The sequence below is a fragment of the Ammospiza caudacuta genome, chromosome 20 (assembly GCF_027887145.1).
Source record: "Ammospiza caudacuta isolate bAmmCau1 chromosome 20, bAmmCau1.pri, whole genome shotgun sequence".
Taxonomy (NCBI): Eukaryota; Metazoa; Chordata; class Aves; order Passeriformes; family Passerellidae; genus Ammospiza; species Ammospiza caudacuta.
The window spans coordinates 6,677,983-6,701,577 of record NC_080612.1 but is presented as its reverse complement, the minus strand read 5'-3'; the positions used below and the strand labels follow the sequence as shown (position 1 = coordinate 6,701,577).

The 23,595-nt window shown below is 48.5% G+C and overlaps 2 protein-coding genes across 2 annotated transcripts; one reads left to right on the top strand and one right to left on the bottom strand.

Moving 5' to 3' along the window:
* Nucleotides 1-223: 223 nt before the first annotated feature.
* On the bottom strand, nt 224-12,446 carry STYXL1 (serine/threonine/tyrosine interacting like 1). Its single transcript, XM_058817908.1, has 9 exons — nt 12,298-12,446; nt 10,610-10,671; nt 10,027-10,180; nt 9,522-9,578; nt 8,508-8,653; nt 7,054-7,199; nt 5,942-6,036; nt 4,239-4,348; nt 224-917 (listed from the first exon to the last, which is right to left on the bottom strand). Exons 1-9 carry the CDS (start codon nt 12,398-12,400, stop codon nt 786-788), a joined length of 1,005 nt encoding a protein of 334 aa, XP_058673891.1. The 5' UTR covers nt 12,401-12,446; the 3' UTR covers nt 224-785.
* A 125-nt stretch (nt 12,447-12,571) lies between these two features.
* Nucleotides 12,572-21,375, top strand: MDH2 (malate dehydrogenase 2). The gene is made up of 9 exons (XM_058817792.1): nt 12,572-12,712; nt 15,030-15,198; nt 15,933-16,016; nt 16,921-17,030; nt 17,555-17,680; nt 18,317-18,394; nt 19,474-19,573; nt 19,990-20,141; nt 21,075-21,375. The coding sequence occupies exons 1-9, from the start codon at nt 12,653-12,655 to the stop codon at nt 21,204-21,206; spliced, it is 1,011 nt and encodes a 336-aa protein (XP_058673775.1). The 5' UTR covers nt 12,572-12,652; the 3' UTR covers nt 21,207-21,375.
* The last annotated feature ends 2,220 nt before the right edge of the window (nt 21,376-23,595 follow it).

Genomic DNA, 23,595 nt, shown 5'->3' with positions numbered 1-23,595 from the left:
CAGAGCCTGGAAAACCAGAAATTCCCTGGAATCTCAGCCCTTGGTGCCCCGGGCTCACTCCCAGCTTTCGAGGTGCACTCCCAGCCCTGGGTGCCCGTGTCAGGATGAGAAACCCAAACCCACCCCTAAATCCCAAACACAGAGTGCTGCAAAGGCAGGGAGGGTTTTCTGTCGTGTTTTATTTTGTGATTCAAAGAACAGAATTCAGAGTGCTCTGAGAGAAAGGGCGGACTGATTTAGGTACTGGTTGAGGTTGCATGTGACAGCACTGAGGGTTTAAAATCACCACCTCTGCCCAGGGGTTTGGCTGTGGGATTAGAAGGCAGCAAACGGGAAGGGTGGATTGTCAACAACCCAGCCAGCGAGGCTGAGGTGGCTGAGAAGGCACTCACAGGGCATGGAGAAATTCTGAAATTCTGTTGTCACCTCTCTGGGCTGGAAGTGGGCATTGTCAGACTCTAAATTTCCTATTCCAGACCATGACTAACAAACCCTTACAGTGATAACCCCACTGACTGCCCCACAGCTGTGGTTATAATCCCCTGTGCTCACAGAAGAGTTGAGCTGTGTCTAATGGGCCACTTCCTGCAGGACTTGCATTCCCCAAACTTCCACCTCCTCCAGCACAGCTGAGTTCCCCAGGAAGCTCCAGATCTTGACTCAAAATGAACATGGAGCTAGAGGAAAGCTTTTCCATCACATTTGGGTCTTTTTTCACACAGCTTTCAAGTAACTTTCTCCCCAGAGAGGGGGAGGGAAGTGGCTTTGCCCACGGGTGTTCTCTGTCAGTAATTTGGTTCAGACACATCTGTGACTGGGTACCCATAGATTTGGGTCTCCCAGGCTGAGAGCTGCTCCACAAAGCCCCGGTTTGGTCTCATGTTCATTTTGCATTTCAGAAGGTATTTCCAAGCTCTCTGCAAACAGAAGGAAAGTAAAGAAGTGTTAGGAGTTGAACAGAAAGTGACTCTTGGGCATTTTCAGAAAGCAGCTACACTTCAGTCAACACAGCTTTGCATTTGCTGCCTGTGCTGGACAGCAAGAACCTGCAGAGAGGAGTTTGGGGCCAAACTGGGGACAGGCTGGATCCAGATGTGACCCTGAGGGAAACCTTTGGTGCCAAAGTGGGGACAGGATGGATCCAGATGTGACCCTGAGGGAAACCTTTGGTCCCAAAGTGGGGACAGGCTGGATCCAGATGTGACCCCAAGAGAAACCTTTGGTGCCAAAGTGGGGACAGGCTGGATCCAGATGTGGCCCTGAGAGAAACCTGTCCCTTTTCATGCTCTGCTCTCCTGGATGTGAGGACAGCTCAGGCTGTTTTCACTACTGAGTGTTATTCTACTCTGCTGGAGTGATGCAATCCTGGATTTTCCACCCCAAAATGCTGTTCCTTCCACAGATGATGAGCAAAGCAGTGAAGTATCAGCCATAAAGGTTATAAAGCAATGAAGGTTATCACATTTTTGAATTGATGTGACCTGATGTGGCAGAGCATTTACGACCTTGCACTTATCCCACTTTATTAATTACAGCCATCTTAATTATTTGTTAGCTCCAAGTAATCGCCCAGAAACTCTGACACACACAGGGCAGATCCCCCAGCATTACTGCAGCTCCATCCCTGGGTTTTCCTGTCAGTGCTCATCTTCCTGCATGTAAAAGAGCTTGACCCCTGCACTTGGAGGGTTGCTTAAGGGAAATGAGACCAAAGGTCAGCAGATAGTGCTCCATTGGTTTGTTTTTCTAATCTTGCTGATTCTGCAGGCTCTGAGGCTGATATTTCAATATTTACTCCTCTGGGTTCATAGTGTGGGTGTCTCTGGTTCCCCTGGATTTACTCACACATTGCTCACTAATAGAATCAGGGGCTGCACATCCCAACTCTGCCTTGCTTTTGCCTTTTTGGAAACTTTCAAAGATCTTTGCCTGGATTGGCTGGAGGATCACACAGAAATCTGCTGCACTGCTTTTGTCTGCAACAAACAAACTTGGCTGCCAGGGTAATCCCTCAGGAAAGCCAACAGTGGGCAAGCACTGCCCTGTCAATGTTTTCTTTTTTTTTTTTTTTTTTTTTTTTTTTTTTTTTTTTTTTGGCATTTAGCAAAATGCTGAGGCCAACCTGTTGATGCCAACTGAGGGGAATGGCAAGGCTCAGGCTGTGACTTTTGCACTGCCACTGGAAGCACATTCTGTGATTCAGTGAGTGAGTGGCTGTTATCAGCCTGCAGGAGCAATCACACCCCTGATAGTGCAGGGGCTGAACCCTGTCTGAGCCCTGCTGGCACCCTCAGCCTCTAATTACCCACTATCACCCAGCCATGGAAAGAGCTTTCCTCTTACACTGGACATGTTTGCACAAAATCAATCCCCTTATCAGATACAGACCCAGCCTCAGTGAAGTTTGGATCAATCCCTTCAAGCTCCTGAACTTTCCAAACAAGGGTGAGGTTTTTAAGGAGAGGCTGGTCAGCTGCCATGGGAACTCTGCTCCCTGTCAGGAGGCACCAGGAGATGCTGCAAAGGGATGGCACCAGGGGAGAGGCCACCAGGCCATCCCCAGCCACCCTTCTTTAATTTCTTTCCTTATTCAGAGCTATGGAACAGCCTGTACTGGACATCTGACCTGCACATCCCCTCTGGGCAGGTGTTTTCCCACTGCAGATTTCTATACAGGGGTGTCTGTGGGAGGAGATTGCTTCTGGAGGAAATAAAAAAGGATTTTGGAAGGACTCAGTGCTGAAGTCAATGGTGAATGAGAGCCCTGCAAACACTGGGTTCTGAACTTGTCTAACACCATGGAATTAAGAGAGAGGATTAACTGCAGCAGTTTCCACTCTCCCTCAAATCCAGGAGATAAATACCATGTTCTGTATCCACAGCTTGGCTTTTCTAGCCCTTTAGTTAAGTAGGGAAAACAAAAATATCACAAGTTTTAGAGTAAGAACTCACAGATCCAAAATCACACCTAATCCTTAATGGTTCAAAAAAGATGCAATCTCAAATCCCAAATCATATAATCAGTTCCAGCATCAGGTGGATATTGTGCATGAAATCACAGGGAATATTTTTACTGCAGTGATGGGGTTTCAGGAGGAGAAGGGGAGTGCAGAGGCAGTGCTGTGGCACTGTGACAGGGGTGTCTGTGGGAGGGGATTGCTTCTGGAGGAAATAAAAAAGGATTTTGGAAGGGGTCAGAGCTGAAGTCAGTGGTGAATGAGAGCCCTGCAAACACTGGGTTCTGAACTTGTCTAACACGATGGAATTGAGAGGATTAACTGCAGTAGCTTCCACTCTTTCCCTCAAATCCAGGAGATAAATGCCATGTTCTGTATCCACAGCTTTGCTTTAGTTAAGCAGGGAAAACAAAAATATCACAAGTTCTAGAGTAAGGACTCACAGACCCAAAATCACACCTAATCCACCTCCTTAATGGTCTAAAGATGCAATCTCAAATCATACAATCAGTCCCATCATCAGGTGGATATGGTGCATGAAATCACAGAGAATATTTTTACTACAGAGATGGGGTTTCAGGAGGAGAAGGGCAGTGCAGAGACAGTGCTGTGGCACTGTGACAGACACATCCCTGCAGGGAGAAGCAGCAGGAGTGCATCAGATAGACCATGTTTTGTTTGTTCTTTTTTTTTCCCAAGCGCTAGGCCAGCATTTTTAAACTCATTCCTATAGTGAGACACTAAGATGTGTGCAGAGGCAGTGGTGTGGCACTGTGACAGGGACATACCTGCAGGGAGGAGGGGGGTGCAGAGGCAGTGGTGTGGCACTGTGACAGGGACATACCTGCAGGGAGGAGGGGGTGCAGAGGCAGTGGTGTGGCACTGTGACAGGGACATACCTGCAGGGAGGAGGGGGTGCAGAGGCAGTGGTGTGACACAGGGACATACCTGCAGGGAGAAGGGGGGTGCAGAGGCAGTGGTGTGGCACTGTGACAGGGACATACCTGCAGGGAGGAGGGGGTGCAGAGGCAGTGGTGTGGCACTGTGACACAGGGACATACCTGCAGGGAGGAGGGGGTGCAGAGGCAGTGGTGTGGCACTGTGACACAGGGACATACCTGCAGGGAGAAGGGGGGTGCAGAGGCAGTGGTGTGGCACAGGGACATACCTGCAGGGAGAAGGGGGGTGCAGAGGCAGTGGTGTGGCACTGTGACAGGGACATACCTGCAGGGAGGAGGGGGTGCAGAGGCAGTGGTGTGGCACTGTGACACAGGGACATACCTGCAGGGAGAAGCGGCACGAGTGCATCAGATAGGCCATGGTGGCCGTGCTGCTCCGGCTGATCCCCAGGCTGGAGAACACCAGCACTGCTCCCTCATCCAGCTGAGCATCTGAGCCAAGAAATGCCAGTCACAAATTACTGAGCTGGGAAACGGAGCCCCCCGTGGCACTAATTTGGTGACAGCTGACAGGGGGGCTGCAGCCTGAGAGACAGGAGCCCTCAGGAGCCCTGACAGCAGCAGATGGGCACTGCCAGCTCCCATTTCTGTAAGCATTTGCCTTTCCTAAAAATCCACGGTTAAAACGTGGCCTTGAAGAGCAGCACCAATGACAATGACCAGTCAATGCCTCATTACACATCAGTGTCACCCTCACACCAGGGATCTGAGGAGATGTCATCTTTCATGAGCTACCAGCTGTGGTCAGCATCACAGACTCTCCCCAGACAGGTCTAAAGGTACTGAAATTTTATTTTGCCTGGAAGGTTGCATATTTAATTAATAACTTTTAAATTCTTTCCCTCCCTCTCTAGACAGAATGATGATTTTAAAATATTAGCAACAGAACTCCAGAATTCATAGAGCAAAACCTTTTCTTTTAGTGCTGTCAAGATGTTTTTGTTTTTTTCCCCAAGCACTAAACTAGCATTTTTAAACCCATTTCTATTGTGAGATACTACTTCTGTCTGGGTAGAACTGGCCTCACTCCAACACACACCTGGCATGAGGACATGCACACTCCTCTTGGACTATGTGGAGAGCTTTAGTCTCGTGTTCTGGTTTGAGTAATCTGCTCTCCACTGCCAAACAAACAGTTCCACTATCAGGTAAACAGTGGAACACTTCCACAAGTGGCTCTTGTAGTCTGGTTTGGAAACAGCCACAAGTCATGTGTAATGTCAGAAGGAAACTTCTGAAACACAACTGGGGAAAAGCATGAGGCACAATGAGAGGCAAGTCAGTGAATGTCAACATTCAGGTACACCAAATAATGAAATTCAGTTCAGGACTACAAAATTATATCCTCAAATGTTGTTTCTTTGTGTTGTCATGTCTGATATTGTACTTGGGTTAAGCTCTGTGGGGACAGGGTGGTCTTTTGCTTCTGGCTCTGTCCAGCACAGCTCAGCAGGGCCTTGGTCTGTGGCAGGTGTTATTTGATAAGCACAATAAAAGATAACAACATGGTTGGACAGCATCAGGATGGAGCTGCAGGGGCCTGAGCTGCAGAGTGTTTTTCTTGTGCTATCTGATGTAATCAGCTGAAGGCAGGTTCATGCTGTCCAACCTGAAAGTCCTCCTGGGCCCTACAGTGGGTCTGCACTGCAAATCACAAAGATTATCAATGCCTTATGCTGAGCTCTCTAATGTGACACACTCTGCTCCAAATAAAGCTCTGGTGGCTGAGGATTTGGGCTGCTGAGTAAGAGGAGTAAGAGGAAATCCTGTGCAGCCCTGGTAGATTCCCTGCTGCAAAGATCTGGGTGGAAAGCTCCCTGTTATCAGTGAGGTATCCCTTAGGGTGAGCAGGGACATCAGGGTCAGGTGCTCTGTAAAATCTCCTCTCTGCCCATCAGGCTGGTTAGGGAGGCAGCTCTGGCATCCATCAGGTGTGGGTGTGCTCCTGCCTGGCCTTCCTGTCACTCCCATCTAATATCCCACACTGAGCAAGGGCTCAGGAATTCCAGACCAGGATCCACTCACCTATGAAATGAGAAATGGTGGGGAAGGAAGAAAAAAGATCTGCTTCCAGTGAATCAGGAACAGGTACATGGAGGGATTTACCTTCTTCTGCAAACCTGGAAAAAGAGCACAGACCACAAGGAGCACAGGAGCAGCCTTGACAAGATGTGCTTGTTGGAGGCAAGGTGATAGTTTTGTTTGCTGTCACATTTGTGAGTTTTTAATCATCATCATTATTAACATGATAAGGGATTTATTGTGGTGAGGCACAGAGATGTTTGTAACACAGAACCAGTTTAATCACTGATTTTCCATTTCAGCGGTATCAATATTGATGCCTTAACCTACAGATAGATAACCTGCAGAGAGATAAGTGAAAGCAGATAACTGAAAGCAGATGTGCTTTCACAGAGTGTGGGGTGGCTGTTTTGTGGGGTCCCCCAGTTCCCTTCATGAGGTTTTCTATGGCAGCACCTCCTCCTTCCACAGACTCAGAGGGGCAAAAATTGGTGAGGAATTTCCAAAATGTGGAAGCACATCATGCAGAGAGCATGGGAATATCACCCTCAGTGCAGAGACACTCCTCTACAGAGAGCCAAAGGCATGAGAAATGTCTGGTGGTGCACATGTCCTGGGGCGGGTAACTGGATTTATTACCTTGTTTGGGTCACCACCTTGAGAAATGCCACTGGGTTTTTCACTGTGTGAAATTGCATTTCCAGCAAGGCTGTCTGCTCATGGACAGAGCAGGTAAGGAAGGAAGACCCAAAATGTGACATATTGGTGACTTAGCTTTTACACACATGTGTTGGTAAGATTTTACTCTGAAAAATATTTAGAGATACAGGTTTTTCCTGAAGAGTGGTGATGTGTGATAGACTTGAAATACCAAGGGCTTCCCAGTCCTCCTCTTACCCAATTACCTGTGGCATGGTCAGGGCTGCAGGACTGTGTTGCTGTTGTGCTAACTCTAGAGCAGAAATTAGAAAACTGAGCATGAAATGACACTGGAATCTGCAGAGGTTTCCTTGGAAGGCCACAGGCACTGACTCCTCTGCCAATAAACTCTGTGTCACCTCTATTTTTCACATCACAGACACTGGTGAGGGTGAGCCTTGAACTGTTTAACTTACAGAGTCACAGGCTGTTCTGAGACGTTGACCAGTGCTTTGATCTTCAGATCTTTCTGGATTTGTTTGTCACTGGCCTGCTTGAAATTGCCCATATATAGCTTGGCAGGCAGTATTTCTACAGGGTATGGCTGGAAGGTGTCTAGCTCCTGCCAGAAAGAAACCACAAGCTCAGGTTAGAGAGTGCCTTTGCTGGGTAAGTTCTTAAACAGAAGTCATGGGAAGAGTTGAACAGGCACTTAGTCAGCAGCCCATGACATATTTTAGTGTAATGATTCATTCAATCACCTGGATTTGCTGTATTTTGAAGTCTTTGCTAGTTTTAGTGAGAATAATTAACAGCCTCACTGCTGTTGTGGCATTACTTGAAGCAAATCCCAACCAAACAGGAGGTGGAATACATTCTTCCCATTGTCTGGAGGGGCTGCAGCAGGACAGATTCCTTTGATGCTCTCCCTGGTTACTGTTTACAAGGCTAAATGAAATAATTTACCACCTGGTGAGCCGCAGGTGCCCTGGAGTGGCACAGCACAAACCCACAGCTGCATCCTCCTGGAGAGGAGGAAAACACCCAGACAGCCAGCAGTGCCTCACATCCCTGAGGGGATGTGCCTTGGATGCTGCTCCAGGAGCACACAGGAGGAGCCTGACAATTTAAACCTTCAATTCTCAGTTTAAGGAGGTGCCTGTGTCCAGCTGAGTGTGAGCAGGAAGCTCAGCAGTGAATTGGCCTTCACAGGGCAGCACAAAATGAATTATTTTCTCTCCTGTGCTGTGGCATCCCCAGGTTAGCACCGTGTCATGGGCTGTTCCCTGGGAACCACATGGGAACAATGGGAACAAAATACACCTTGGAATAAATGCTCCATTGTTCAGCACCTTCTTAACCTGCCCTGCCTGTCCTAAATGTGCAATAAAGGGTAATTGTTTCTCATAAGCTAAATAGGTTGATGTTTATAGGTGAAACCAAGCAATCAGGACTCAGTGTTTGAGTGGATGGCTGTTTTCTTCCTGGGCCTATTGAAACAAGGCATTTGTGACCCTTCCTGATGAAAAGACATGGATCCCAGTGCTTGGTAGGAATTGTACTTCTGTTTGAAAACATTTGCTGAGTACTATGCCAGATAACCACGTGTGAGAGAGCAGCCTGCTCCCTGTCATCACTTGCTACTGTTTGTTCAGTTATCTGTGCTCTCCATGGGCCAGTTTTGGGCTTATCAGGGGAACATTCCCAGCTTGTTTCCATGAACTTCCTTTCAGGCAATAGAAGAGGAAGAAGTGTGGCTGTAAAAGTATCAGTGGTGAGGCTCAGAGCAAGCACAGTAACTCAAATTACATTCAATTCCTTTGTCTGAAGTTACTGTGATACCAGGTTTGCAGCACCATCTAACCTGAATTCACCAGCCATCAGCAGCTGAATATTGATGTAATCTGCTTGGAAATTATTCTCATCTCACCTGGGGCATCCACAGTGTCTTGTGGCTCTTGAGGAAATGGTAACAAGCTGAAAAGCGCCTGTAGCCTCCCTTCAGGAGCAGCACAGGGTGCCGGGTGAAATGCTCCAAGTTCCTGGCATGGAAGATGGCACCTCTTTCCTCAGGACCTAAAGGACCAAAGAGCTGCTGGCCTGGGCAGGTTCAGGGTCTCCATCTGCCTCCCTGGGTCCACAGCAAATCCCTTTTCATTCCATCTGGAGAAAACTTTGTTAAAAGCTCAATTTATTCTTTACTTGTTGCTGCAGGTCAGTTACAGGGGGTGCTGCTTTCCCCCTCTCATCCTGATCTTTTTTTTCCTCTCCTGGTTTCTTTTCTAGGACCAGATTTCTTTTCTTCTCCCCATTTTTCTTTGGGAAATGCTTGTAATGAGTTCCCATAATAGGGAAGTTGTATTAATTTAAATTTAATAATCTTAGTTTTATGGAGGCCCTTTTCTTTAGCCTGCTTTAGGCAAACAGGGGAAAAAAAAGGAAGTGTCTTAATTAAATTTTTCACAAATGTTTTAAACACCCCCCTCAGTGAGGTAGATTATGGGAGATGGCTGCTCCTCCTCCTCCCAAGGAATCCATCCTGCTTCCCTCTAGCTGTGTCTGCTTTAGAAATGGATCAGCACAATAGAAATCCTGATTCTTCACACCTTCCCTCTACTGCCTCACCACTGAGCATTTAGGAACCTGCTTGTTTTATTCATTCCCCTTACACCTCCACTGTTTTTTTTCTTTAAAAAGTGATGTAAATCTTTGCTAAAACTCTGTAGCTTTTGTAAAGCTCAAACAAACAGAAGTGGTTCTGCTCACAGAAGAATGTGTGAAAGCCAAACACTTCCATGGTTCAAGGAAAACTGAACAATGCCATGGAAAAGTTTCCAGCACTTCACGTTTCTTGGTGAACCCCATGAAATTACCATCCCCATTAAAGGTAAATCTTTTTAAATATCATGAAGTGAAAGCCTTTTGTGACCCTCAAAGTACTCACTGTGGGAACACACGGAATCTGAGCTGCTGATTTCAGTCTCTGAAGAAGTGCTGCTCCCTGAAAGGCAATTGTTGGACAAGCCAAATCTCAGGGAAATGTGACAAAATAAAGAACCCATTCCTCACATGCAACAAGGAGTTTCAGAGGATCATCCACAGATGGGAAACCAGGGCTGCCAGGATGCTCTGAAATAAAACCTGGCTTTTTGAAGCCTGAGAACATACACAACACAGTGAAAAAACAGAGGCAGGGCACAGTTTTTCATGTAAAACTGGAAACATTTACATCTCCTCCAACAAGCTCTTAACTGCTTTAGGAAAACGGGGGAAAAAAAGGAAATGTCTTAATTAAATTCTTCACAAATGTTTTAAAGTGAAGTAGATTATGTGAGATGGCTGCTCCTCCTCCTGCCAAGGAATCCACCTCATAACATTATTATTCCTCATAACATTAAATGAGGAATGGGAAGGATCTCAAGGACTGGACTGACACAGGTCACACGTACCTGTTTCTTCCTCCTCCTCCTCCTCCTCCTTCTCCTCCTCCTCCTCCAGATTGTCAGTGTCAGTCAAAAATCCAGTGTCATGGTCATACACCACACAGAATCTGACATAGCCCAGCTCCTCGGGATTGGGGATCACATACTGCCCTGCAGGACTCTGCCAGAATCACAGAGCAATTCCATCACTCTCCTCTGCTGCCATCAACACTCCTGACACCCTGCAAGCTGCAACCCTGGCTTGGGTTTGTTGTGTTTGCACGTGTGGGTGGGCAATGACAGCCCCGGTGAGGAGTCAGGGATGATGCAAACCCCGCTGATTGCTCCACCAGAGCAGCGGTGCAGATGCCAGCGCTGGCCTTGTGGGGCAAGGCTGAGCTGGGGGAGCTCTTGAGCAATGTTCTCCCTGATTTTCAGCTGCTGTGTGCCAATCCTTGGGGCTGCTGGAGCCACCTGTGCTTTGTGACAGAATGCATCCCCCCAGTGGCAGCCGCGGGGCACGGCCGGGCAGGGCTGGGACATTTCCCCTGGGTTTCAAAGCAGTTCTGGCTTCCTGCTAGTTGCTAAATTCAAACAGCAATCCCCTCACCAGTACAATCCTTTGGGCTGTAACAATGTGGCTGTCATCGAATTCATACTGAGAACGGGCATCTGAAAAAAAAAAAAACAAAGCCAACAAAGACAGAACAATTGGATTTTAAAGGTGGAATCCTCTTTGTATTTTGTCAGTGGGAATTCAGGCAGCACTCAGAGAAAGGGGTTTGGAAATGTGGCAGCTGGGGATATGGTTTAGGGGTGGTTGTAGTGTTGCAGGGTCACCTGTTGGGTGAACTTGAAGGTGTTTTCCAACCTTGATGATTCTGTGATTTGTGTTTTTTAGAATCTGATGGTTTCTGGTGTGGATATAACAAACCCCAGGGTTGATGTGAGTCTGTGTGTAACACCAGCAGTGTTAGTGCTGCCCCAAGTGTGCTCCTGCAGCATTGCCAGCCTCAGTCCTGTGCCTGTCCTGACCTGCCCAGCAGCTCTGTGTCACACACATCTTTTATGAAAAATCCTTTCCTTAGGGTTTTCCGTCCGGAGAAGCTGTGAGGCCTCAGGAACAAAATGTAAACATCGATTATCTGCTGCTGTGGAATGCAACAGGTGCATCTGTGATTGGCTCATGTGGTTGTTTCTAATTAATGGCCAATCACAGTCAGCTGGCTTGGACAGAGAACCCGAGCCACAAATCTTTATCATTCCTTCTTATTCTATTCTTAGCCAGCCTTCTGATGAAATCCTTTCTTCTATTCTTTTAGTATAGTTTTAATGTAATATATATAATAAAATAATAAATCAAGCCTTCTGAAACATGGAGTCAGATCCTCATCTCTTCCCTCATCCAAGAACCCCTGTGAACACGGTCACAGCTCTGCCTCTGCTGCTCCAGAGCTGGGGAGAGGGCACTGCAAAGACCCCAGACCCACTCCCAAACTGGCCAACTCCCTCACCAAAACATTTAGTGACATTGCAATGTCAGGCACCCCTCTGGGGCTGTTGGCACTGTGCAGAATGGATGTGGTTTTCAGGAATCTTTGTGTAATGGCTGAGAAACCCAGTCCAGCTCCAAAACCTCTGGGAGCAGCAGGGGAGAGTGTGTGTGCATGGGACTGATGAGAGCAGGGAGAGCTGAGCACGAGGAAAGCCAAACAGCACCAGCTCACAGCACCTGAAACGGGACGGGAGGGAGGTGCCAGGCCCCAGAAATGGTGAGAAGTGATGTGTGTGCCTTTCCTCACAAGCCCTGATGGCTTGGGATATCTGCCTGGGCTGAGCACAGTGCCTGGCTGCTGGCAGGGACAGAGACAGGGACAGGCAGGGACAGGGACAGGGAGGAGCAGAAGCAGCAAGCGGGGAAGGAGCAGACAGGGCAGAGACAGGTGGGGACAGGGAGGGGCATGCACAGGTGGGAGGAGGGACTGGGACAGGCAGAGGAAGGGGCAAGCAGAGGGAAGGACAAGGCAAGGCAGGGACAGGGACAGACAGGGACAGGGACAGGGACAGACAGGGACAGGCAGGGACAGGGACAGGGACAGACCGGGACACGGACAGGGACAAGGCAAGGCAGGGGCAGACAGGGACAGGCAGGGACAGGGACAGACAGGGACAAGGCAAGGCAGGGACAGGGACAGGGACAGACAGGGACAAGGCAAGGCAGGGACAGGGACAGACAGGGACAAGGCAAGGCAGGGGCAGACAGGGACAGGTAGGGACAGGCCTGTGCCGCAGCCTCACCCAGCAGGCACAGGTAGTTGGGCTCGGCCAGCCGCGATCTCCACCGGTACTGGTTGATGATGTTGTAGAGGTGTCGGGGCTCGCAGAACATCACCCCCGCCATGCCCCATCGGCCCGGCTGTCGCCGCCTATCGCGACACCGCGCTGCCCCGCCCCGCCCGGCCGCACGCGGGGACGCCCGCCGGTCTCCAAGGTTACCTCAGGCGGGATCTCGCGAGACTTCCCCCCCTCCCTTTCCGCCGCGGGCGGCACTCTCGCGAGAGCGGCGGGCGGGGCCGCGCAGGCGCAGCGCGGGCCCTGGAGGTCGTTGGAGTCACCGGAGCCGCTGCCGCTCGCCGTGCCCGCCGTGCCCGCCATGCTGTCCCGCCTCAGCACCGCCACCGCCCTGCGCCGCGGCATCGCCACCTCCGCCCAGGTACGGCCCGTGCACACACACCGCCCCCCGCAGTGCGGCCCCGCGCTTCCTCCTCCGCTCTGGAGCCCGAGGGGGAAGCGCGGGAGGAGCCGCGGTGCTGCTCGGTGAGGGGGCTGTGCAGCACCGGCGCTGCCCGGTGGAGGGGTGCGGAGCGGGGATGCAGGCGGGTTGTTCTCCGTTCTGAGCCTGCAGGGCCGGAATTGGACGCAGTTCCTCCTGCGGGGCTCGGGTGGAACGCAGGCCCTCGATGGGGGTGCGGGGTTGGGAGGCAGCGCCGGTGCTCCTCGGCTGTGGAGCCCTGGGTCTGCTCGGTGAGGGCTGCGGGGCTCGGGTGGAGCCCGGAGCCCTCCTCGGGCTTGGGATAGAGCCCAGACCCCTCCTCGGAGCGGGGCTGCGGGGCTCGGGTGGAGCCCGGAGCCCTTTTCGGTCTCGGGGTAGAGCCCGGACCCCTCCTCGGAGCGGGGCTGCGGGGATCGAGTGGAGCCCAGAGCCCTCCTTGGGCTCGATGTAGCCCAGACCCCTCCTCGGAGCGGGGCTCGGTGGAGCCCAGGGAGGGCCCCGTGTCCTCGCTGCGGGGCCGGGAAGGAGCCCAGGGCCTCAGTGAGGGGACTGTGGAGCCCGGTAGCTCCGCAGTGAGGGGCTGCAGGGCTCGGGTGTAGCCCAGAACTCCTCGGAGAGGGGCTGGGAGCCTCAGGCACACAGGGCAGAGGGCTCGGGGGTCTCGGTGCTGGCTGTGCCCGGTGACAGCGCCGTGGCCCTGCCGGGCTGTGAGTGTGACAATGCTGTATGAACTCACTCTGATGGTGTGCAGAAAGTGATGGGTTTGGTGCTTCCCCACTCCAGTGCAAAAATGCCCCTGTGTTAAGGAGGTGTTATGAGCTAAAGCTGGTGGTTGGTTTAGCAGTAATCCTTCATGTGCCAAAATCCACTGTGCTGGCTCCAGAGCACTCTGCGTGGCTGCACGGATAGAAACCGACCTCTGTCCAGTGTTAATAGGCCTGGGGGAATGTAAAACACTGATTATTGCACCTATAAATATGTGTTATATAGGAGAGCCTTGTCTAAGTCTTTTCATGCAAACTGCATTGATTAGCAGTGAGATTTTGACCCCACAGTATCAGCTCGGTCACAGATGGGGCTCAGCAGTGACTCATGCCAGACTTTGCTTCCTCTTCAAGAATTTCATGCAAAATTATCTTTGTTACAATAGCAAGAAAACTGGGCTGAGGTTAATCTGGGGTAGATTATTTCCTGCATAGCACAGTAATTAAGCTGTTCATCAAGGGACGTGGAGCTGTTCTGGCTTTTATCTGGAAAGATTGTGATAAGGAATAGCTTTATCAGCAGTAATTGCCTGTTACAGCTCCACAGGAGTTTTCCATCACTTTGGCAGTGTTGCACTTTAAGATTCTGGACCCTGGAAGAAGCTTTCCTTTTGTGGAGCAACGCTTTGCAAACAGGCATTTTTGAGAGAAATTACACCCTGCCAGTCAGCACCTGAGTGAGGACAAAATTGGTTCATGGGGCAACCAAGCAGAGTTGATTTAACTTGATTCTCAGCCATGTGATCAAAGCTGGGAATTGTAGTCACTTAATATTCCCAGTCCTCAATCTGCAGGTGCTATTTTGGAATTATATCAGGTCTAAACATGTTCTTCACATGTATGCACTGCTTATATGTGAAGAACGTGTTTAGACCTGATATAAATCCAAGATACTACTGCATTTCTTGTACTCCATTAAATGTATTGATTTGCCAGATGGAAAGCATATTTTTTTTTATACTGGCACCATAAACTAGAAAAACTACAAAGCAGATTTGCCCTAAACCAGGCCTGGTCCCACAGAGTGGCAGGTGTTAGTGTCAGGCAGGTATTTCTTTTGGGGGGAGATCCCTTGGGTTCCTTTAACCTAGCTTTGCTTCCCCTTTTGAGCTCAGATCACAGGTAACCATCTCCTTTAACCCTTTTTGGGTTCCTTTAACCGAGCCTTGTTTCCCTTTTGAGTTTCAGATCACAGGTAACCATCTCCTTTAACCCTTTTTGGGTTCCTTTAACCGAGCCTTGTTTCCCTTTTGAGCTCAGATCACAGGTAACCATTTCCTCCAACCTGTCCTACCAACAAACCTCGGGCAGGCTGCTGTGAGGGTCATTTCCTTTAGCCTTAAACCATCAAGTTTGCACAGTGCTTGATAAAAAAAATGAGAAGCAGAACTAAAAGTAAAGAAAGAGTGGTGAAATCCCCAAGGTCACTGCTGGGGGAGGGTGGGTGAGCGCCAGAGCAGCTCTCCAACGTGTTTGCTGTCTGTTTTGCACAGAACCATGCCAAGGTGGCCGTGCTGGGGGCCTCGGGGGGCATCGGGCAGCCGCTGTCGCTGCTGCTCAAGAACAGCCCCCTGGTGAGCAAGCTGAGCCTCTACGACATCGCTCACACGCCGGGCGTGGCCGCCGACCTGAGCCACATCGAGACCAAAGCCAGCGTCAAAGGTACCCTGGGAATGGCCCGGCTGCCAAAGGGATCCTCCCACAGGGGTGGCTCCGACCCTCAGTGCTCATTGCCTCTGCGGGGAGGTCCTCACCCACTGATCCTGGAGCCCAGGATCAATTTAAGTAGCTTTTTCCTCAAGCAGTGAATGATTAATTAAGGTTTAGCTGATTAGGTTGATGTGTATGGAGATAAATATGGGCTGTGGTTGAAGGGAAATTTGTGACATCTGGCAGGAAGCATTCAGTGAAATTATCTCAGAGTGCTGAATTTAAAAGTTTGACTAGAAATAGGTGTAACACTCCCTGGGTGGATTCCATGTGCTTCTTTTCTCTTAGATTCTGATGAAATCAAAACTTAATCTGCTCATCTTTCTTTTATCTGATCACCAAAAGGTGACATTTCACATGAATGTGCCAGTCTGCAGTTCTTTGGGGACACTGGTTCTAGTGCCAAGGCTTTTGGAGAGTAAATACACTCCACACTGAGAGTTTGGAAACAGGTGAATGTGAGATTCTCACCACTCTCATTCTGTAAGTTTTGAAACAAGGATAAAAATAAAACATCAAATGGGATCCATCCTTAGTTGTGTTTCTTTGCTTTTCAGCATCAAGTCTAAATTGAAGGTTAAATTTTATAAAAAGACTTGGATGCCTCTGGGCATGATTTTATACTTCAAAGTGTCAACTGTTTCATAACTGTCAGAAACATAATGCCTGAATGTCTTCCATTTCAGGCTACATGGGACCTGAGCAGTTGCCAGAATGTCTGAAGGGCTGTGATGTTGTTGTTATTCCAGCAGGAGTCCCGAGAAAACCAGGTAGGTTCTGTTTGTTGTGGATCTCTGCAGTTCTGCTGCTCAGAGCTGTGTCTGTTGGGGTGTCAGGGGTCTGTCCATGCTCCTGCCCCTGAGCTCCTGGTGGTACCAGGCAGCTCCTTCAGCCTCTCTGACACTCTCCCTTCTGAAATGGGCTAAATTGATCCCTGGAGTTCCTCCTTGGGCCTGAACTGCAAAGGCTTCTCATGCAAGTGACCCTAAATCTCCCTTAGTGTTCCTTGTCCCAGAGCAATGCTCAAGGAATAAAAGCTGATTCTTTGTTTAATTTCTCAGCAGAAGAGTAATAATCAATTTTGTTTTGTGTCAATTTTACAGCAACTTCTTGGGGCATCTCTGAATAAATTCTGTTAAACCTTCCTGGAATATTTCTGACCTCCTCCATTTCTGTTTTCCAGTATCCTATTAGGAGCATAACAAAATTCTAGACTTTAGAAAGAGCCTAGCTCTTTTTAAATCTTCATTTTTCATGGTTAAAGTAGTTGCTGCAGTAGCAATAGGAGGTGGCACTTGCACAACCAGCACACAGCAGTTGTCATTTAAACTGTAGTTGTGGAAGTGACTTAAAAGAGGAAGGAGAGTTCATCTTGGGGGCAGTTGTGCTGCTCTGAGCACCTGGTGTGGGTTGTGTGGTCACAGTGCACTCAGGCAGCCTCAGTGGAGTGGGTTCTGTTGGGCTGGTTCCTCCTGGGAAGGGCTGATCTCTTTATTAGTGAGAGGAGTTGCCTGTGGAGCCATTTCATTACTGCAGCTGGAGAATTTGTTCTTGACCTGTGAGACCAGATGTGTGTCTGTGCAGAGCAGAGTTTTCATTTTGGATTTTGACTGCATTTCCTGCCTGTGATGGTCACTGTGGGTAACCTGGAATCCTGCCCTGGCTGTGTTTTAGGTATGACCCGTGACGACCTGTTCAACACCAATGCCAGCATTGTTGCCTCTTTGACAACTGCCTGTGCAAAGCACTGTCCAGAAGCCATGATCTGTATCATTTCTAACCCAGTAAGTGTTTTCTGGAGACCTTGGAATGTAGAGGAAAAACCTCACCAAATTCCAGATACTAGAGTATACCAAATATTAGAGTAATCCAAATTCCTACTAATTTTGACCAGTATGTTTAAAGTCTGCAGTGTATTTGCAGAAAAGCCTGGTTCTACTAACCCATTTTTCTTGGCTGTTTTTAATTCAGAGAAAACTTGGATGTAAAAGTGCTTAATATCTCCAAGTCATTGTGACTGGTTATAATGCAAGCTGGTGTATTAGCTGGGATAAAAGCCTTAGCTCACTAAGGGAGGAGCCTTTGTAATGGGAATGAACAAATTTATTGTCTTAATGGTTATTTAAAATTAATGATTTTTATTCCAGCCTGACTGTAAATTGCTTTTCAATTTAGACATTAAAGTAATTGGCTACAGTTGATTCCAAATTGGAAGTATAGTTCAGGTTGTTAATTGGCCTGTTAAGTTCATGCATTGGCTTCTTTATTAAACTGCTTTTAATCAGTGCTTGCCTTTTCTTGCTTGTAGGTAAATTCAACCATCCCAATAACTTCAGAGGTCTTCAAGAAGCACGGTGTGTACAACCCCAACAAAATCTTTGGTGTTACAACACTGGACATCGTCAGAGCAAATACTTTTGTGGCTGAACTCAAGGCAGGTCATGGTTAATGTGCAGGGGGAGGGATGCTGCCTGCTTTGATCATCAGATCTATCAAATGCTTCCAAAATCACTGCAGAGAGCCAAAGGAGCTCAGATTTCTGTGCAGCTAGAGGCAAAGGCAGTGATTCCCTGTCTCCCTTATTTAGAGGAGCCTCAAGATAAGGTTTCTTGCAAAATGTGGTTCGAGAGACTTTGACCTTTCCTTTTCACAGCTGAGCCCTGCAAGTGAGCTGAGTGTTGGCCTTAATTGCCTTGGCATTCCCAACCCTGCCATGCAACCAGAGGAGAGGCTTGAGCTGTGGTGTGTGTTTGCAAGTCAAACTCTGTGCTGTGTGTCACAGGATACTCTGCAAAGTATCAGGAGCTGTGACAGGTTACTGCTCTTAATAGCCCTGCTGGTGTTTATGTTGTGCTGCTCTTTACCCAGCCCTGCAGTAACAATATGCTGTAACTTTATGAAGTGATCAGAGCCACCCAGAGTTCTGCTCTGTGGATGTGGCTTTGTCCCTAGAGTGCAGCTGCTCTGGAACTCCTGCCCTGTGTGTCCTGATATCCAGGACAGGGAGTGAAGTCACTTGTTTTTCTTGCCTGTGTGCTTCAGAAGCTGGAAAGTTTTGTGTTTCCTTCAGGGCTTGGATCCAGCTCGAGTAGCTGTGCCAGTTATTGGTGGCCATGCTGGGAAGACCATCATCCCTCTGATCTCTCAGGTGAGTCAGGGTGACAGCTGTGTGTGGCAGCACACTCAGCAGCATGTTAGGGTTGATATAAAGTGCTTTTGTGATGGCAGGAGATGTGCTAGGATAGAGCACAGAGAGTTTTCCTGCTCTCATGGCTGCTTTCCTTCTGGGATGGGGTGCAGGATGAAGTAGAAGGCAGCAGCCTAAATCTGAACCCATCTGGGCAGTATAAATAGTTCCAGCTTTCCTCTAAAGGAGTTTGGGATAAGAACTGAGGGGTAGTGTGGGTGTTTAGGTGTCCTGACAGATACCTGTCCTGTGACAGGTATCTCATGACAGGAGAAAAATTGATTTTGCTGTGATGGAGTGGAAGCCCCACTCAAAGCTCAAGCATTGAAAGCACAGCTCAGGCTGTGCAGGGAGCCTGTTCCAGCCATGACTGCTAGTCTGGCCCTTCAGCCAGGCTGAAATGCAGTTCTGAAGCAGGTGCAGTCTCATGGGGAGGTGCTGGGATGTGGCCAGGAGCAGTCTGTAACAAAGGGAGGAAAGCTGTGCTCTAAGTGGGGAATAAAGTATCCTTTAGAGAAGGATTTTCTTGGGAATAAGAGCAAGGGCTGAATGCTGAGAGGTGCTTTAGTTAAGCAGTCCATTGGGACAGACACAACTGTGCTTAAGCTGCTGGTGTGGCTGTAGCTGAAGGTTCAGTGAATTCCTAAATACTGCTGGGAAACTGGATCTTCCATAAGGCTTGACTTCCATAATGCCACGGTGACCCAGATATTTACAGGATGACTTTCTGAAATTCCTAAAGCTTGGAGGGTGTCTGTAATGCACAGGACTACACAGTGTGAGGAGCCATGGCAAGGCCTGGTTTGGCTGTGAAGCTGTGGTTTGTTCCTGAGGAAGCTGGGCATGGCTGGGTTCCTGTTCCAGCCATGCAGTAACCCCAGCTCTGACTTTTACAGTTGCTCAGTGTCACACAAGCTGGGAAAACCCATTTTGCCCAGTTGAGAATTATTGATAACAACTGCAGTGGTACAAAAATGTTGTGTTTATACTGAATCTGGAGGGGTTCTGGTACTTGTAGTAACTTCTTTTTTCCCATCCAGTGCACACCAAAAGTGGAGTTTCCTCAGGATCAGCTGGAGAAGCTTACAGCAAGAATTCAAGAAGCTGGGACTGAAGTTGTCCAAGCTAAAGCAGGAGCAGGTGGGTTCTTGAGTAAAGCTCCCAGGTAATTCTTGTTGGCTGTCTGTAGGGCTGCAGTCCTCTGCAGTTTATTCTTATTTACAGGTTATGAACTGCTCGTTGTCATTCTCACTGCTCTTCTGTCAGCTGCTGCCTGGGCTGTGCTACAGCTCAGTATGTAACACTAAATATTAACTGATCCCACACCACCTATGGCTTTAAAAGAATTTTCTCTGTCAAATTAAGCTGTTTGTTTTATAAATCTTATCAGTTAGATACATGTAGCTGGCCAAAAGCTTCTGCTTTATCTTACTGGCCATGAACTTGAAGTCGGTGACACATTATTACTGACAGCACACTAGTATGGAAACCTTTGATGCTAAAGGAAGTATCAAATTTCAATGTGCTGTGTTCTGAAAGTGGTGTAACTCTTGCAGGATCTGCCACCCTGTCCATGGCCTATGCTGGTGCTCGATTTGCATTCTCCCTGTTGGAGGCCATGAGTGGAAAGCAGGGGGTTGTTGAATGTGCCTTTGTTCGGTCAGATGTGACAGAGGTCCCCTACTTCTCTACACCTCTGCAGCTTGGGGTATGTACTTCACATCACAAGCCTTATGAACAGCAGTAAAACCTCATGTGGGTTTTACTCAGGGGTTTCAGTTTAGCTCATGCCTGCTATTGCTGAGTGTGCCTTTAAGAGTCTGCAGTGTTTGGGTGTGGTACTTAGGCACACAGCTCAGCTTGACAAGGATGCTGCTGCTTTTATCTGCTCTTAGAGTGCAGGTCACTGAGTAACCAGAGGTTCAGACTTGGCTTAAGAGGTCACATTTGCCTCAAGTCAGGCCTGTTTACTCTGGGCTTTCCTATGATTAACCAGAGTCAGCAATCCTGTCTCCTCAGCTTCATCTGCTACAAGCAAATCCTCACAAACTGAGGCACATGGGGAGCTGCAGCGTGGATTAGGATTAACAGCTTGCTTTCAGGACCTCTGCTGAACTCTGAAAGCAGTGTTCCTTTTGTCACCCATACCCTGGGGGAGTGGAAAACAGTGATGCTGCAGCCCTGTCATGGCTGGTGGGATGCAAAGGGTGGTGTTTGCTGGTGAGAGGGTGGAAGCAGAGGGATATTAAGAGGGAATATAGACATCTTGAAAACCTGGGAGTGCCACTCTGGGGCAGTTTGAGATGGCAAGAAAAGGATACACACCAGAGGAGATCCTCTTGCCACATGGTGGGTGTGGAGTTAGGAAGGGTCAGTTGGTGGCAGTCGCCTCTTGAAGGAGCTGCTGGGTTGGCTTCTGGTTTCACACATGTGAACAGTGAATGAGGAGTTGGTGAGGGCTCTAGAAGTTGCCACAGATAGTAAGAAGCTTCTTTCCAGGAAGCACAAGGTTGGCAGACTAGAGATGACACAGGTGCCAGGCTGGGTCCCTGTCTCAGCTGGATAATACTCAGTCAGAACTGTTAAGCTACTCTTTAGGTCATTCAATGAATGGTTAATCCTTAAATCCTCTTTCCCTCAGAAAAAAGGAATTGAGAAGAACCTAGGCCTTGGCAAGCTCTCCCCCTTTGAAGAGAAGATGGTTGCTGCAGCCATGTCTGAGCTGAAGGGCTCTATTAAGAAAGGAGAGGAATTTGCAAAGAACTTCAAGTGAAGATTTGACAACGGGGAGGAATTAACTTCCTTAATTTATTAAGGCATCATGTCACTTACCGACTTCTGATTCAAAGCTCATGCTTTGGTTGAAGTCTATCTGTATTAGCTTGATGCTTGTTGCCAGTGCAGTCTAATCATCAATAAAACAGCCTCATTTTTTCAGTGTACCATGTGGAGGTGTCCTGATGTGCTTGTCCTTTGCACGGTGGAGGCTGTAGGTCTCTGAGAGGGGATTGGTTTCAGCAGGGATGAAATAGCCTTGGAAAGGGGATGAACTGATTATTTTCAGCTCTGCTGCTGCCTGGGTTTGGGCTCCTTGTTCAGCACAGCCACTGGGAACCAGGTGTGACCAGATCAGGATGGGTGTAGGGATAACTGAGTGAAATTATGCAAAAGTTGTTTTTCCAGGAGGTGGCATTACTTCTCTTACCTCGTGTTACCTTAATCTCTTATGTAATTTGATTTTAAAGGAGTTAGTGAAAGAGCACAGCGTTTGAAACGTCAGTCCTGCACTAAGACAATAATTAAACTGCTGAGAGCGACTTCTTTCTAGTTAGGAACAAAAGCCTTGATTTAGCATCTCCATAAATTTCTCTTACATTCATCCTCTTGTGAATATAAAAATAAATGTCTGCAAGAAGATGGTGATGACGAGTTCTGTTGCTGACTTCTTTGAAGGTAAGCTTTAATGAAGGAAGTTATTAATTCACTCTTCCTCCGTGCTCTGCGCTGCTTACGCTGGTGCTTTGAATTGCTCTCATCCGTGTAGGTTGAATTCTAAGTTGAACAGACTTTATTTTGATGAGTGAAGGAAAAGCCAAAGCCCAGCACCTCTGGAGGAACTGAGGTGAGCTCAAACTGTTGGTTTGAGCCAGGGAACATGGGGTAGTTCTTAGAAGATACCTAAGTCATAGATACTCCTTGGTCACTGCCTTTTATCTTCCTCCCACATTTATGTTTTTCTCTTAACTGTGTTTTATTTTTTTGATTTTAATTAGTTCATCATTCTCAACCACATCACACAGTTGTGGCTGTTGTAGATGCATGGAGAATAAAGTGCCTGGTTGTTCTCCTGCCCCATGGAAGATGTGGGCAAGGAGGACAGCAAGCACAGTCCTTGTCACTCCTCTGCAGAAATCCAGCATGTTCAAAGCTTGGTTTCTTTACAGGAATAGTAATGAAATAGAAGCGTTGGCAGTCGTTACTCAGCAGGCTTGGAACAAAGTAATTATTAGGTGGTATTAATAGGATTAAAGATGGTGTTGGAGGGGGGCAGGGGAGGATGTGGAACTGGAGGACGCTGAGGAGGAGTGACAGGCCAGACCTGGTAAATGTGGTAGAGGCTGTTCCAAACAAGAAATGGAAAGCATGTGGCAGACTGTTCTAACTTGTCAGCAATTTCAAACCTGAAATAGGCAGCACAGGGTGTTAAAACCAGTGTGTGCACACCTGCAGAGGTGTGTGTCTAGTCTGGGTGCCCAGGTGGTCCAGGGGCACTGCTCCATGAGGCTGCAGGACAGGAACACGCCTTTGTTCCAGTCCTGCTATTTTTAATACAGCAGATAGAGCACATTTCTGAGCATTGGAGACTTTTCAGAGCTTGAGGTTCATCGTGTGGCTTAGGTTATTCAATCTTTTCTTGTGTCAGCAGTCCAAACCCAGCAGAGTCTGGGGGAATTGCAGGGACAAGCAGAAAGCTTTGCCTATACCAGGAGGGACTCAAGGACAGCATGGGCAAGTGGAGCTGAGGTGGAAGAGGATTATGTCTCAGCACCTGCTGACTTTTAGGTTCTCCAAGGTCTTCTTCAAATCTCCTGAATGTTAACAAACTCCCTGCTCTGTTTGGATTTTGGGGTTGTTTCTTCTCCCCAATCCCGTGCTGCATTTTTGGAAACATGCAGCTATAGCCTGTGCTGGAAATCTGCTCCCTTTTGGGAAAGGAGAGGAGACACCCTTTTGTGGCTTTCTGCAATGAAATCAGAGGCCAGAAGGACGCTGGCTAAAGGTGAGAAATGTGTCAGTGCTCCCTGTGCTCTCCCTGTGGCTGAGCAGTGCTGTGGTGGGTAACAATCCCTCTGAGGACGGTTTGTAGAGGTGTGGGTCATCCCACCCTTCTCTCTGAGCAGATTCCCTGGAGGAGGAAGAGATCTGGGGCATATTCCAGATAAGGGAAGAGCAGAAATCAGCTGTGTGTACCCAGATAAGCCAACCCTCTGTGCTGGCAGTTGTTTCCTGGTGCTGTGGCTCTGACATGAGACCTTCATCCTCTCTCTTCCAAGCTCTGCAGCAGGGCTGCCCTGCTGAGTCACAGCACTCATTCCAGGCTGGCAGCCTTTGTGTTAACCTCCTGTGGAGGAGAGTGACCAGGTCTGGAGGAGGTGAAAAAC